General features: G+C 40.7%; 1 protein-coding gene across 1 annotated transcript in view; it reads left to right on the top strand.

The window, feature by feature from the left end:
• Window positions 1-17,000, top strand: part of LOC137500508 (uncharacterized) — an 89,262-nt gene that overhangs the window by 50,080 nt on the left and 22,182 nt on the right. The window contains exon 4 of the mRNA XM_068227431.1: window positions 11,646-11,873. Within this exon, the coding sequence (XP_068083532.1) occupies window positions 11,646-11,873 (228 nt within the window). The remainder of the gene's footprint in view (window positions 1-11,645; window positions 11,874-17,000) is intronic.

Here is a 17,000-nt window from a genome sequence, read left to right as displayed (position 1 = left end):
TTTCACAAACGAGATATAGCATGACTTGAAATTATATTCACACTTCACAATCAACTTTACAATGCACTGACAACTGTTAGTCTGCATTACGACGACTCAGTATTCGGCTGTCACCGAAGTAACACAAGAACTCGACCGAACAGATGCACGAAAACACACTCCGAAAATTTAATCCATTTGGTCACTGACGACTAAGTATCCATGTGACTGTTATACCTTTTTCAGACCAACTGTGGCCTCACTCTCCATACGACTGACTATCTCATTGTATACCATCCGTCTCCTTCCAACTGATTCCAATTGACTTACTGGCAAGTCTATCCATTCAACTCCTTCCAACTAACTGAACTCTCCAACTGTACTATCCCTATAGGATACAACCCTTTATATAGACATAAGTTGTCACACACACGTCATTTCTAAAAGAGTATATGATGTAACTCCCACCCCGTTACAAATGTTACAGAATGTGATGAAATACCCTCAGGCAACATTAGGAACTCCCTAAATATTATCTACAGTTACAGTTATCTACAGTTACTGTAACATTATTACACCATATTTTGTAATGTCAAAAGGTTTCACAAAACATATCCATATCTGATGTTAGGCAGCAACTCTCACTCTACATGGTTTTAACGCTAATATACAAACACACATATATACGCACAATAAATTAACTACAATGAAACAAACGATAATTATTTAATACATAGCAAAATCAGATTACAGAATTGAATCAAACAAAAATACGAGTTACAGATATAATAATAATAATTGTTACGATGTTTTGTGGGCCGGCAGAGGTGAAAGAAGGTGCTGGGATGAATAGGTCTCAACTTACGAAATTAAAGTTAATTTAAAATTTAACAAAGGTTATATTTTCTTTTCAAGATCAAGAAATAACAAGTATAACAGGTACTCAGTAGCATATCAACAAATTAAGAATGTACAATTGCAATTAGTTAATGGATTTGGGCTTCGAGCCCCCAGACACGCAATCCTTGAGCAATGAGCTCAACTTTAGCTATGTACAAAGTTCAACAAAGGGGCAGAAAACCCCTATCATGCCAAGGAGCACTAGCTCCCAATTACCCAGTTAAGCCTGCTCGAGGCACACAGAAACCAAATTTAAGAAAGAGCAACCCGCTCTCAAAGTTCAAGCCTATTCAAAGGCCACACCAAACTCCACCTTCAAGCTGCCCTCCAGGCACACAAGAACAAGGGTAAAAATACCCAACATACTGAGGCCTATTCAGTAAAGAAACAGGACAATTACATGGCCCCAAAATACCAACTTGAGTGGAGGCGTAACTTGCACTCCTAATACACTTTTTTAAAAACTTATTTGGCACTAGGCCGCTTATGCAAGGGCTAATCCCATACTACGGAGGTGACACGATAGGAAAACTTTATTACATTACGAAGAGAAGGGAAACTGTTATGAAAACGTAGTCACCTCAAAACAATATGAGTGGGAGCTCGAGAGGGTAAGCACACTCTATCCCAATTTGTAGTTAGAGAGACAGAATTTATACCAAGTGTCTTTTACATTTTAAAGGAAAGTTACATGATAAAAGTTTCGAACCTGCCCCGAGGGTTAAACTGCTGAGCTAGCGAGAAAAGAAGTTATTAAAAGGCCATTACCTTATGGATGAACTGCTGCCCGAAGAAAGAGGCTCTTCCCGCCCCCTGCTACATAATCACACTAGGATAGATGTTACAGAAGTGGCCGGGAGACTAGAAAATCAGCAGTTTAAATACCCTCGTGGAACATTCGAGACCTTTCAAGAATGAGAACCCACACCCCCCTCAATTTTATTGGGTAGCATAAAGCAACATCTCCATATCGGAGAAGACATACGTTATTGGTCAAAAATTAATTAGTGAAATTCGGGATCGGATAAATTCAAAACAAGCGGAAAGAGAAGGGTTATACTGCCAACCCAAAAAATAACTGAAAGAAATTTAACAAAGAACAAACTTATGACTACAAAATTTCTTCAAAAAAGTTCCTTCACTTCGCACTAGGGTGCACAATTGTAGTTCTTAAGTAGTGCCATCTAGAAGAGAATGTTCACACTTCTTACTACAGAGAAAACAAAAACGAATCGAAACTGACATAGTTCAGAACACTTCAAAATTGACAGTAGGGACATCTTCTGAGAAATCTTAGAATTAATGTGGCTGTTAAAGTTCAGGCTTCCCCCAGTAGAGGAGTTTCAACTGGCGCAATGTTTGAATTACCGGCGTGGAGGTGTACCGCCCGGTACAGGCCTCCCCCCCCAAAAGTCCTTCCAAGGGGTGACACAGAAGAACACCAAATTTTGTTTTAAAACAAGGTCCAAGTTATGATGTTGATATAGAAATTAATTGCAGAAGGATTCACAAAAAGGTTTTCTTAAGGTGGTTTGATCCAGTTTCAAAATTCTTTGTAGTAACTTTTGATTAAATGTCTTTATACTGTAGTAGTTGAATTCAGAAAGAAAAACTTTTAATTCTTGAAAGGAAAATAAAAATTCTAAGTCCACCAGATGTTGCAGTCCAATCCAAAAATGTAGTAATTGTAGATATGGAATGTCCATGTAGCTGGATAAGTACATTAGTTGCCTATTACTTGATGGCAAGACCAGCCGCAGCAGCTTGTGTCCAGATGAGGCCGCTCGGATCCCTCAAGTACCCTGAGATACCGCTCTCCCGCACTATGAGAGGGGTAGTGGTGGTGAAGCACGCCGCACATGCGACGATTGTTTACAGTCCGCGGGCAGTTTGCCGGAGGAGCGCCGCACATCAGCCTTGGCCGGGAGGAGGGCTCCGGCTCGCCGTACACTGTTTGTCCTCACTGGAGTAGATCGGGCCCGTTCTCTACTACAGGAGCGGTACGGCGCCGCACGGTTGCGGGGGCACTGAAACATTAAGATCTCGGCGGCAGACTTTTGTTGGACCATAATGATTTTAGGGTACAGTCTTTGTGGTGAGGCAAAGGGGCCAGCGGCGTGGAGGTTTTATTTCATTTCAATTAGCCACTGGTGTGTTTGAGCAGGAGACGGGAGCATGATAATGACCATTGCGAGGACAGGATAGCAGTTTAACTGGTCGGGGGAGGTTGTACAAAGAATATTTTAATACAAGAGACCTAATTCAAGGGGCAGCATGCCTAAAAATGAAACATAAAAAATATAACCTTCCGAATTCTTTCAAAATGTAACAAAAATTTAAAAACCCGCTAAGTTAGCGCTGAAGTTACACCGGTTTCACCTGCGACAGGTGAACCCTAAATATCCTCTCGGTGGCTGGATTGCTTAATAATAAAGTAACGGGTGTAAGGAAATCAAGAATAATACATGGCCCATGAAATCTGGGGGCAAGCTTGCCCGCGGGAACAAAATTCTTGACCATAACCTGGTCGCCTACCTTCAAATGGGTGGGTCTCCGTCCACGATCATATCTTTCCCTAACCTTTTCATGAGACACTTTAAGATTGGCTTTAGCCTCCTTCCAAAGATCTTTAATATTATCAGGATCTATTGTCTCAGGTAGAATGTCACTCAGATACTAAAGGTTAGAGAGCGGCGTGTTTGGAACAAACTTGAACATCAAAGAAGCTGGAGTAAATTTATGGGATTCATGAACCGCCAAATTCAAAGCAAAAGCTAACCAATGCAGGGATGTGTCCCACCTGGAATGATCGTCGTGATGATAGGCAATAAGGGCCGATCTCAGATTACGGTTGACCCGTTCTGCTAGAGATGGTTGAGGATAGTAAGCAGATGTTGTTACATGCGATATGGACAGATCAAAACAGAATTTACGAAAGAGATTGGATGTGAAAGCTTTAGCATTATCAGACACAATATATTGACACGGACCGAAAGAAGCAAAAATGGAATTTAAACAAGTAATGGTGGACTGGGCGGTAGCCAGTTTAGTTGGAAATAACCAAGAAAATCTTGCAAAACCATCTACACATACAAGGATGAACTTGTTGGCATTCCCCTTTGACTGGGGGAATTGTCCTACGTAATCGATGTAGAGACGTTCCATGGGGCTCGACGCTTGATGAGAAGACAAAAGTCCTTGCTTAGTTGACATGGTAGGTTTACTAAGCCATCATGATTTACAAGATTTTACCAATTCACGGATTTCTCCGTCCATACCCTTCCAGATGAACATTTCACGAATCTTTTCTCGGGTTTTGAAGATGCCTAAATACCCCCCTAATGGGGTCTCATGGTAGTACTTGAAGATCATTGGTACAAGAACAGCTGGAACTACAACTTTCATTTTTTTATCATGCCTCGACGGGCAACATAAAACACCATTCCTCAATACATAAGGGACGACATGTTCCCCAGAAGAAAGGGTTTCCATAATGGGAGCCAGCACTGGATCTTCAAGTTGATATTTTTCAATACCCCTAAACAACATGGGAGCATCAGTCAGGATGGCATAAACCTCGGGTCGTATGGACTCGGGAGGTGACGAACTATCGACCAGTTCATGGGTCTCTACATCATTGGAAAACATACGGCTTAGTCCGTCTGCTACAACATTTTCAGTACCTCTGATATGCCTAACATCAAATTGGAAGGCAGAAATTCGGATGGCCCACCGGGCTATACGACCAGTACGACGCGGCCTACCTAAGACCCAGCTTAAGGCTTGGTTATCAGTTTCCAAGTCGAACTTGACATGTTCCAGATAGAGACGGAACTTTTCTAAAGCAAATAAGACTGCCAAACCTTCGAGCTCATAGATGGAATACTTGGCTTCTTGAGCCGATAGAGTCCTAGAGGCATAGGCGATGGGTCGCCTCTCTAGTTCAGTCTCTTGAAGAAGGACTGCAGCTACCGCCGACGACGACGCGTCGGTTTGGACGATGAATTTCTTCGAGAAATCGGGCATAGCCAGAACAGGGGCATTACAGAGAGCTAATTTCAGATCTTCAAAAGCGGCTTGTTGAGAAGGTCCCCACTCAAATTTGACGCCTTTCCTACGTAGTAAGTTCAAGGGCGCCGCTCTATTGGCGAAATTTGGAATAAATTTCCTGAAGAAATTCACCATACCAATGAACCTGGCGATACCTTTGATGTCCTTGGGAGGCTTGAAATCACGGATAGCCTGTGTTCTAGAGAGATCGACTGCAACACCATCGGGCGACACAATATGCCCTAGGAATGACATGGAAGGCTTAGCGAAGGCGACCTTGGACAACTTCACAGTTAACCCAGCCTTACGAAGGCGATTGAGAACTTCTTTCAGATGATCTAGATGTTCTTCGAAAGTCTCCGAAAATACGACGACATCATCAAGATAGTGGTACAAGTACTCAAATTTGATGTCGGAGAAGAACCTATCTAGCAGTCTCGTAAGTACAGCTGCTCCCGTGGGGAGCCCGAAAGGTACGCGCTTGTATTCATACAAATTCAAATCCGTGGCAAACGCTGTAAGATTTTTAGATTCTTCAGCCAGAGGAATTTGATTATAGACCTGATTCAGATCCAAGACGGTAAAGAACTTAGCCTTCTGAAACCATGGAAAACAAGAGTGAAGGTCTGGAAGGGGCACAGATTGTAACACCACCTTCCGATTGAGAGCCCTATAATCATTCACAGGCCTAAAGCCACCTTGGGGTTTCGGGACTAGAAAAATAGGCGAAGAATACGCCTACTTAGGGGGCCGAATAATACCATCCTTTAACATTTGATCGATGATTTCTTTCAATACCTTCATTTTAGGTGGAGATAGCCTATAAGGTGGAAAACGGACAGGAATCGAATCCGTGACCTCAATTTTGTATTCAATAAGGTCAGTAACACCCAGAGTATTCGAGAACACCTCTGGAAACGACTGACACAGCTTACGGATACTCTCAGCCTGCTCCTCAGGTAGATGTCTAAGATCTAACAACATCTCATCCTGGGTAGGCGAAATAGATGAACATGATACAGAACTACACTTTAACAAAGAGATTTTACCATTAGAAGCAAATTTGAATGTGCACGACCTACTCTGAAGGTCGAGCACCAGACCAGTGGGGGACATGAAATCTGCTCCTAATATAATGGGGCAGGGCAAGTGCTTTGCCACAAACAATTTAACTTTCCAAGTAAATTTAGAAATCCGAATTTTGGCATATAAAAAACCTAAAATTTCTAATGGAGAAGAATTAGCCGAAACATATTGAACTGAAGATGAGCAATAGTCAGGAAGTTTACAAACAGTTTTCAATTTGGATTACCATTCAGCCGAAATAATAGAACACACACTGCCTGAATATAATAAAGCTGTTACAGGTTCATTATTTAATTCAATTTTGAGAAAAGGAACAGGTGCGGGGGTATCCGCCGCAATCCTAAGACATTCTTTGGGACCTTCAAAAGATAAATTTGAAGACAGAGTTTTCCCTGAAATTTCGACATGATTATTTGGGGCTGAGCCTCGAGAAGAAGGGTTCGCCGACTCAGCCGAAGCCCCTAGTCACTTATTATTATTGGCCTTGGTGGAAGTTGCACCAGAAGTTGAGCAGGAGGGAGCGCTGTTAGCATTAGGGCAGTTCTTGGCAATATGTGAAAACGCGCCGCATTTAAAGCAACCTTGGGATGAACTTGCTCCATTATTTGTCCTACTAGATTTGATCAATGGACATTTATTGCGAAGATGGTCAGGCGAACCGCAAGCGTAACATTTACGGGGTGTGATGGGTCGGCGAGTTCGAGGCCGAAAGCTACTAGAGGATGGAGAGGGTTCTTTCGCGACACGCAAGGTATCGGCGTATCTGACTCCTTCGGCTGGGACAGCCATAGCCTCTAACTCAGCGAAAGTTTGCGGACGCGATGCAAAACACAAGTATGATCTGTAAGGTGGTGAAATACCTTCTACAATAGCCTGAACAATTTGATCTTCAGGGAAATGTAGGGCAAACACCCTAGTGTAAAACTTGATGTCTTGTATGAAGTCTGCCAAATTCTCATCCAACCGTTGTACTCGGTAGTAGTACTTTTGAATGAGCGATGACCTAGCTCGAGCGGGGATAAAATTTGACAACAGATGGGCATGGAAGTCTTCTATGGATGACTGTTCAGCGATTGCCCTAACTATCTTGTCGGAGAGAACACCAATGGAATAAGGGTAAATTATCTGAAGGATTTGACACGTAGACAGAGAAAAAACAAGGGCATGATCTTGTAATTCAACTAAAAACCTTAAGAAAGCAATGACATCAGTAGTGGAGTTAACAGAAAACTTGGAAATACCTCTAAGTAACATAGCTAATGGATGGGGTAAACTGCTGAAACCAGGTGACATAGTAGAAAGGTGCCTAAGTGGCGGAGAAGCCGATTCCGAAGGTGCCCTATTTAACACAAAGGGTGGAATGGACGTGCGACGATCGGACTCAGTTTCTAATGGGGGAGTGGTTTTTTGAGTAACTGTTGTAGTTCCATTTTCTTCCCCTTTGGAAGAAGTTTCCTCGCTAACAGTGTTTACCGCCAGGGGCGGGTCAGTTTTGGGAGGCGTTACCCCCGATAACAAGTGTCCAACAGTACTGGACAATTTAGAAATGTTTTCAATGAGGGCACTAGCCTCCTTTCCCTGAATGTCACTCAACTTGAGAGACAAGAGATCATTAAGCCTATTATAAAAATGAAATAGTCGAGCTTGCACACGTTTAAGTTGGTTAGGGGATGGGTTCCCTTCTTCGAAAAAACTTACTACAGTTGCTAGCTCAGTAGTATTGTCATTGATCGTGGAGAGAGCATCGTCAATTTCTTTCTCTCCCAACGTTGGGGTGATAATAGGCAACTCAAGGGAATCTTTAAATTTATTAGCATCCAACGCAACCGTGCCTTCAGATTGAACGTTTCGGAGAGATAGTTCATAAATTGTTCTTTACGCAAATAGAAAGGATGGAGACCTCGCGAGGGCCGGACATGATGTCAGAAAATGTTTTGAAAAAATAAAAATTAAAAATTCCAGCAGCTGAGAAAATGGTTAGAGTTCGAATTAAAAACAATGTTTAGCCGTCAAAGGGGGCTAAATTGAGACCCATTCAATCACGCTCTGCTACCACTTGTTACGATGTTTTGTGGACCGGCAGAGGTGAAAGAAGGTGCTGGGATGAATAGGTCTCAACTTACGAAATTAAAGTTAATTTAAAATTTAACAAAGGTTATATTTTCTTTTTAAGATCAAGAAAAAACAAGTATAACAGGTACTCAGTAGCATATCAACAAATTAAGAATGTACAATTGCAATTAGTTAATGGATTTGGGCTTCGAGCCCCCAGACACGCAATCCTTGAGCAATGAGCCCAACTTTACCTATGTACAAAGTTCAACAAAGGGGCAGAAAACCCCAATCATGCCAAGGAGCATTAGCTCCCAATTACCCAGTTAAGCCTGCTCGAGGCACACAGAAACCAAATTTAAGAAAGAGCAACCCGCTCTCAAAGTTCAAGCCTATTCAAAGGCCACACCAAACTCCACCTTCAAGCTACCCTCCAGGCACACAAGAACAGGGGTAAAAATACCCAATCTACTGAGGCCTATTCAGTAAAGAAACAGGACAATTACATGGCCCCAAAATACCAACTTGAGTGGAGGCGTAACTTGCACTCCTAATACACTTTTTTAAAAACTTATTTGGCACTAGGCCGCTTATGCAAGGGCTAATCCCATACTACGGAGGTGACACGATAGGAAAACTTTATTACATTACGAAGAGAAGGGAAACTGTTATGAAAACGTAGTCACCTCAAAACAATATGAGTGGGAGCTCGAGAGGGTAAGCACTCTCTATCCCAATTTGTAGTTAAAGAGACAGAATTTATACCAAGTGTCTTTTACATTTTAAAGGAAAGTTACATGATAAAAGTTTCGAACCTGCCCCGAGGGTTAAACTGCTGAGCTAGCGAGAAAAGAAGTTATTAAAAGGCCATTACCTTATGGATGAACTGCTGCCCGAAGAAAGAGGCTCTTCCCGCCCCCTGCTACATAATCACACTAGGATAGATGTTACAGAAGTGGCCCGGAGACCAGAAAATCAGCAGTTTAAATACCCTCGTGGAACATTCGAGACCTTTCAAGAATGAGAACCCACACCCCCCTCAATTTTATTGGGTAGCATAAAGCAACATCTCCATATCGGAGAAGACATACGTTATTGGTCAAAAATTAAGTAGAGAAATTCGGGATTGGCTAAATTCAAAACAAGCGGAAAGAGAAGGGTTATACTGCCAACCCAAAAAATAACTGAAAGAAATTTAACAAAGAACAAACTTATGACTAAATATTTTCTTCAAAAAGTTCCTTTACTACGCACTAGAGTGCACAATTGTAGTTCTTAAGTAGTGACATCTAGAAGAGTATGTTCACACTTTTTACTACAGAGAAAACAAAAACGAATCGAAACTGACATAGTTCAGAACACTTCAAAATTGACAGTTCTGAGAAATCTTAGAATTAATGTGGTTGTTAACGTTCAGGCTTCCCCCAGTAGAGGAGTTTCAACTGGCGCAATGTTTGAATTAGCGGCGTGGAGGTGTACCGCCCGGTACAATAATAATAATAATAATAATAATAATAATAATAATAATAATAATAATAATAATAATAATAATAATAATAATAATAATAATAATAATAATAATAATAATAATAATAATAATAATACACATAAAATAACAATAATATAAATAAAATAATAATAATAATAATAATAATAATAATAATAATAATAATAATAATAATAATAATACAGATGCATGCTTGTAATGGGATTCGAACCGTTACGGGGTGGAGTAGATCGATTGATCAGTTTAGAGAAAGATATGCAGTTGGGAGACGATCTATCAAATGATGGCATCGAATATTTTATTTCTTGGTTCCTATGGCTATAATCAATGCATTTCTACTGTGGAGACTCAACTAACGTGGAGTCCCTGATCAGCTGACATTTAGGAAAGGGTTAGCTCGATAGCTAATTGACGGCTACAGTTCAATAAAGCGGGGAGATGGAGTGGCATTCAAGGCACCAAAGTGGGATGTTATTGGACTACCTTGTGACATTCATCTGACACAAGTAGATATTCATAATCCAGCACAAGGCAATGGCTGGTGTAGACGCAGGCAGTGCATTACGAAAATGAGGAGAAACGCTCCAAGATTATCTGTTTGGCTTGTCGAGTACCACTTTGTGCAGTTTCTTGTTTTGCTCAATTTCATGGACAGTAAACTACCTAATAAACCAAAACATTCAGACTATCATTATGTAAGACTATAAACATTATGGTTGTAGTAGAAAATTGGTTACGATCAGTGTGTAAAGCTGTTTCTCCCCCGCCGCCTTTTTTAAAATTACAAAATCTGTTGATTTATATTTAAGAATACAAAATGTATTCATTTATGTTTAAGAATACATGTATATATATTACTGTGTTAGTATTGTTTATTTCTGAGCATCTCCTTATCATGATTATTAATTTGAAATGCTAATGTGATCACAGCATTATAGCACAGGGGAGACCACCGGGACATATTCTTCCCGCTAACTGTTTTTCAGAAACGACTCATAGAAAAATGTAGACAATGTCCTTGTCCATTATATAGTTAAATTCATTGATGTTTAGCATCAAATTTCTCTAAAAATATTAATGGAATTAATTTAGTCACGAAAGGGTTTTCTGCCACGTTTTACGTAGTTCACCATCTTCTGCACAAAGTTACTTTTATTATTTGTGATTGGATGTTTTAGGGATCCGTTCTGATTTGCGAACGTGCACACTCTTGCCATATGTATGTGAATACAGGATGGTCGGAAATAACGTGGTCATACTGATCAGTAATATGAAAATAATTACGTCGATATCTCGCCATATCACATCGCTTCGCGGGCGAATTCAAATGGGCTGCACGCGGCGGTGTTGCTAAAACTGCACGTGCCTTGGTCGGGCTTGTGAGCCGTACCGAGAAATGAGCGTCAAACACTAACACACCGTGGGTTTCAGCCAAGGCCACCTTAGTCCTTGTTCAAGTCCCTCCCCTGGAGGTGTTTATTGCTTTTATTGGCACTCTCAAGCCCGTCATCAGCCACCTGCAGATTTAGCAACACTACCGCGTGCAGCCCATTTGAAGTCGCACGTGAAGCGATCTGATTGGCTAACTTCAGCAGCTGACAAAGTGACAACGGCTCGAGATAACGACGTAATTTTTGAAAATTACGTATCAGTATCACCAAACCTCTAAGGCTCATATACCATGTTTACGTTGTTTCCGAACATCTGTACGTGACACGACTGTATTGCACACGCTTTATATACTACGACCTTCTTCGTGCTTCGTTCAACGAAAGGACAGGTCTGCAGCACGGATGAGAAAAACGTTACAGGAATTATACGTGGAACTAAATTCTACAGGATGTAATATCAAATATTTATATGATCAGTAAGGCGATGGAAGAAGCTCTAAAGAAATAAAACATAGTGATTACGACATAATTGAGTAGTACGACTTTCTATGAAGGAGCAGCTCAGCTACTTTGAAATTGGGGATATTAGAGACAAATATGTTGGCTCACTGTTGTATTTAATTAGAAATCACTCATTTGCCTTCAGTGACCTCGCATTGATTCTCTCTTTTCATCAACAGTTCTGCCTCTACCTGGCTACCGTCATTTTCCTGGCTTTGGATATTACAAAAAACTTCCATGCCAAATGACCTGGAAAGATGGAGTAGAGGCTTGCCGGAAGGAAGGTACGCGTATGTTGCTCGTGGAGTCTCAGGAAGAGATCGACACTGTCTACGGGTGGTCTGGATGTTGTCCATGGGTTGGAGTACATCGTGAGAGTTCCTCTGGACCTTGGATTAATGTCTTAGGTAAGTCAGATACCGCTCGATTGGGTATAGAATATAATATCTGATCAATGGGTCATTGCATACAGATTATTATTATTACTACTATTATAATTGACATGATATACGCTTTTGGGCTTATGCCGTGTCAAGGAATTTATGTTTGTAGAATTAGACTGCCATAAAAACATATTAATAGGGATTGTATACAAGCCGCCTAAAACAAGAAACACTGATGATTTTGAAGAGGCATTAGCAAATCTTATCTCGGCATACGATGACATTATAATCATGGGTAACTTCAGCACTGACCTTTTAAAGCAGGCTAGTGACTATAATTTCACCTTATTTTCTATAAGTACGGGTCGTGAAATCATCAATGGCAATTGTTATTATATATATATAATTCGCTGGGGCCATCAAGGACCACGTTAAGTCTTGTTGCATTTGACACTGAACTTGGCTTTCTTTAAAGCCCAAATTTCCCTCATTCTTTGTGAGTGGTCCTGCTTACGCTCCTCTGTCCAAGGGGCACCGTGTCTTCTCTTCGGTTGCTCGTCTCGGTTTAGCCCGTTCGTCAATATTTTCTTGCGGAAGAGATCTCTGTTAAGGGCGTCTTCAGCTGAGATATGTAACATTTGCAGGTCTTCTTTGGTATTTCTAAACCAGGGAATTGTGGGTTTGGGGTTTGAATAAAAAAAGTGAAAGATTTCTTTAGTTAACTTTCTTCCGTCCATTCTTTTCAGATGACCGTAAAATCGTGCCCGTCTTTTTCTGATTGTGTCGGTAATTTTCTCTATTTTGCTGTAGACTTCCTTGTTGGATCTCTTTTGATGGATTCCATTTCTGTACCTTGATCCCATGATTCCTCACACAATTTTGCGTTCTCTTTTCTCCAGTTCTTCAAGGAGTCCTTTGTTGGCATTTAGAGACAAGGTTTCGGCTGCATATAGAACTACTGGCTTCAGAACTGTTTCATAGTGGCGTATCTTGGTGTTCTGGGAAAGGCATTTTTTGTTGTAGATTGTGCGGGATGTTTGGTAGGCTATTTCCAGTTTGCGTACTCGCTCCTGAAGTGCTTCTTTGCCCAGTCCATTTTTCATGATGATCTCACCCAGGTATTTGAATTTGTCTACTCGGGTGATGTCCCCGTATTTTGTATGGAGTTTTGGTGGAGCCTCTTTGATGTTAGTCATTACTTCTGTTTTCACTAACGATATCTGCAAACCAGTTTATTCGGCAATTTCCTTTAAAATTTCAACTTGAGCTCTAGCGGTTTCTATGTCGTTTGGGAGAGCAGCAATATCATCGGCAAATGCTAAGCAGTCTGTTGCGATCCCCTTGGATTTCGTTCCTATTCTCAATGGACTGTAGTTGGTAATTGTTATTATTATTATTATTATTATTATTATTATTATTATTATTATTATTATTATTGCTATCGTATCAGAAATATCATTTACACAGTTCAATTATGTATACTCAACTACTGTACATAACAAACTAAAACGCAGATAAATATCAAAGAACTTCACACCAATCTCGACCAGAAACTAGCAACATCAGGTGCACACCATGTTGCATGAAAAAGATATTCTTTAGTGCAGGAAGATGGGCACAGTGAACACTGAAGCATGCGCTGCACAGTCACACTTGATGTTGGTTGACTTCGGATATGCCCACTCCCGTCCTCAGTCTCTTCAAGAACTCCTCATGACATGCATTTGGCAAACGTTCTGCAACTGTCATCTGTCCTGGTATGACGGGACCTTGGTTTAACAAAGCTGTAATCTTGCAGTGATACATAATCCCGTTAGTTCCTCAGACGTTCATGACTTCAGTATCTTGACTGGAGGTGTATGGCCATGCAGGGGTTGAGTACTTTGTTGATCCACTATAGTCCCTGCAGGTACTTTCCCTCGAATCCAAGGTGGAGCAATCCCTCTAAGACAATAGAATTTGTCATCTGGCGTAGACTTTAAGCAGCCAGTCACTAGGCTACATGTCTAATTGAGGGCCACATCCACCTGTCTCGCATGGGATGATGAATACCAAACAGGACATGCGTTTTCTCCGACGGAATAACAAAGTACCATTGCTTATGTACGGAGGGTTTGCAGTTGACTATTCTACTGTAAACCAGCCAATTTAATAAGTAGGTTATTCCTTGCCGACACTTTGAGTTTGCAATTCATGCAGTGCTTCTTAAATGTGAGAGTTCTCTCAAGGGATACGCCCAGATATTTGGAGAATTTCAGTTCTGTAATTTGATACCAGACCATATTATTTTGAGTCCACGATGAGCTTCCTTGTGCTTCAGGTGGAAAGCACACAGCTGAGTTTTTGTAGGGTTAGGTTTTAACTAGTTTTCACTGTAATAGCTTGACAAGAATTCAAGGGCATTAAACATTTGTTTCAACTATTTGAAACTCTGCTTGGCCGGGGCGAGGTCATCAGCATACAGGAAGCTTCTGGTTTTTAAAAATACTGGATTATCATTCGTCTAAATATTAAAATAACGGAGCCAATACACTTCCTTGGGGTAGACCATTTTCTGTATTCTAGAACGGCTACGCTGTCCTTGAAAGTCGAAGAAAAAATTTCGGATCCGTAGAATCGTAACAGTGATTCTAGTTAAACCATTATCTTTCGTCAGATTTTAGACTTTGTCTAGATATATTTGATGGTTGACAGTATCATATGCTATTGCATACAGATTGTATGGTGTAATTTTTTAATTTACGCAGTTCATGGATTATTCTAATCACGTGCTGGTCATTAACCAGGAACGACGTCTGAATGGCCTAGTAGGTCGTCCAAGAGACGGGATACCAGTTGCTATGGAATAAGCGGACATACTCTCAGTCGTGGCGGGACAGACAGACATTGCGCTCAGGTGGAATGGACGGTAAAACGTACTATCGGTCCTTATCACTTAGAGAAGGGATCCCCTCTGGATCTATGTGTAAGGAGGGTAGCATCCAACTTCACAGAAGTTTTGCTGAGCACGTTCGTAACGTTTTAAGCAAGCCTCTGATTAAAGAGTCTGATGGAGTACCACTTCCATTTGATACACATTGGAGTCCTAGAAAACAAATTAGCAAGGGAAATTGAATTCAATGGAGATCTATCAATATCACTGCGGTTTATCGAAGTAAGAAGGTAGAACTGGCTGAGCCAAAAAAGGCGGGGATGCATACGGATGTGCTAGGAATTGGGTAAGGGGTGATTACGAGGAAAAATTGTAGTTTATGCTATTAACTTAATATGTGTTTGTAGCCATTTCTGATAACCCTTACTTCTACCTTGACAAGCTTCCCTCATCATTCATCATTCCACCTAATTCTTACCTCTGTTGCATCTTTATACTCAGCTGTTCCCCGGCATTCCCTTGATATTTCTACTACAGCATCATTGTATGCCACCCATTCTCCTTCTATATCCTGAACATGATGCCTGTCTAACGTTTGAAGGTGTTCACTAATCCCATCCATGTACTTCTGTCTAATTCCTCATCTTGGAAATCTTCTATACTTATTCATCCGCAGACAGATGAATTTTTCTATATCCTAGGCCTAGAGATACTTAGTTCACTACAGATCACAGGGTGGTCTTTATCCTAAAAAATCTGCGAAAAATCCGCACATTCCTAACATAAATATAAGTCGGTTTACACATATTCCATTAAATATCTTGTGTCCCTACCTTACAATCTGTATCAGTGAATAGCCTTGTTCTGGAAGAATAATTCGTGACTGCTATTCCATTACTAGCACAGAAGTCCAGTAAATAATTTCCATACCGATGAACTTCCCAATTTTCTCCATATTTACCCATCACCTTTTCGTAACCTTGAATTCTATATCTAACTCTCGTATTGAAACCGCCCATTAGCGCTAACCTATTCTTGCACTTGGCCCTATATACGGAGTCACGCAATACTTCATAAAACTTGCCAATTTTCTCCTTGTCTTCACCCCCACATGGTGAATTCACTGAGACAATTTTCTTCCTAATTCCTCCAACATTTGTATCTACTTACATCCTTCGCTCATTTGCGTGCCTAGTGGAAACTATATTTCGTAGTGCCTGGTGTGGGTTATTGTTGTCACCGCAGGCAACGGCTGAGTGTCCTAGGAAGTGGTCCTCAGGGTCTGGATACAAGTTGCCACGAAATGGAAGTGAGCATCTCAGATATATTCTGAGTCATGGCCCGCTCGTCTGCTCAGGCTGCTAGGACTGTTCAATCCACCGTGGTCTCTAACCTTTTAGAGAAATGTGTCTCACTTGGACTATGTGTAAGTATCTGATGATGTTTTCCTCCCAGAAGATAGCACATTAAGGGGAGTACGTACTGCCTATGCTGTCAATGGTAATTTCTCCATTTTACGTACGCTCAGGTAAAAGGTCCTTTGTCCTACAGATTTGAATCTTTATAGTGTTATTGTAGGAACGTTGTTCTTTACATTGCTGTCCTTAGTTTTAGGATTAGATGGTATGGTTACGTTTTAGGATTTTTTTCCAAATGTAGAAAATGTTCATGAAAAATTTGAGTAATAATATTTTTTTCTGGTCTCATATATTAACATATTTAAAATTACCTGGTAGCTTTTCAGAGAGAAGGTATGGAAGTATCACTGATAATTATTTCAGATTTCTACCTTTTATAGTTTTTCGACTGAGCGTACCTATATAAAGAAAAAAACAAAAGCAGAGAAAATTAACTTTAAAGTTTAGCTGACATAAATCTTACTTGAGATGTAGTCTAGAACCCTCCTGCTGCATATTCCTCATCCTACTTGTCCTCCAGACTCCTTTTCATTGCTCTCATTGACTTCCTTATCTTGTTTTCCACTATGAACATTTTTTTATCCTCCATTTCGGTCCGACGAACATCAAAAGCTTGAAGCGCACTGAGCGAATTCCACACTGGTTGGATCTCCAGCTGTTCTAGAACTTTAATTCTGCCTAAGTTTCCCATATTAAATGATAAAACAGCATCATGTACTCCTAATTTTAAGGTTTTATGTCCAACAAAAATATTTTTAGGTACCGGTACACGGCTCCAAATAACACTGTTAAAAGACTCGTGGGATGGGCAAGATCCTTATAAATGGGTTTAATCAGAAGCATCACTCCTCCTGGAAGTCC

The sequence above is a fragment of the Anabrus simplex genome, chromosome 4 (genome assembly GCF_040414725.1).
Source record: "Anabrus simplex isolate iqAnaSimp1 chromosome 4, ASM4041472v1, whole genome shotgun sequence".
Taxonomy (NCBI): Eukaryota; Metazoa; Arthropoda; class Insecta; order Orthoptera; family Tettigoniidae; genus Anabrus; species Anabrus simplex.
Note: the sequence above shows the minus strand (reverse complement) of the source record. Positions and strands in the feature narration are given on the sequence as shown.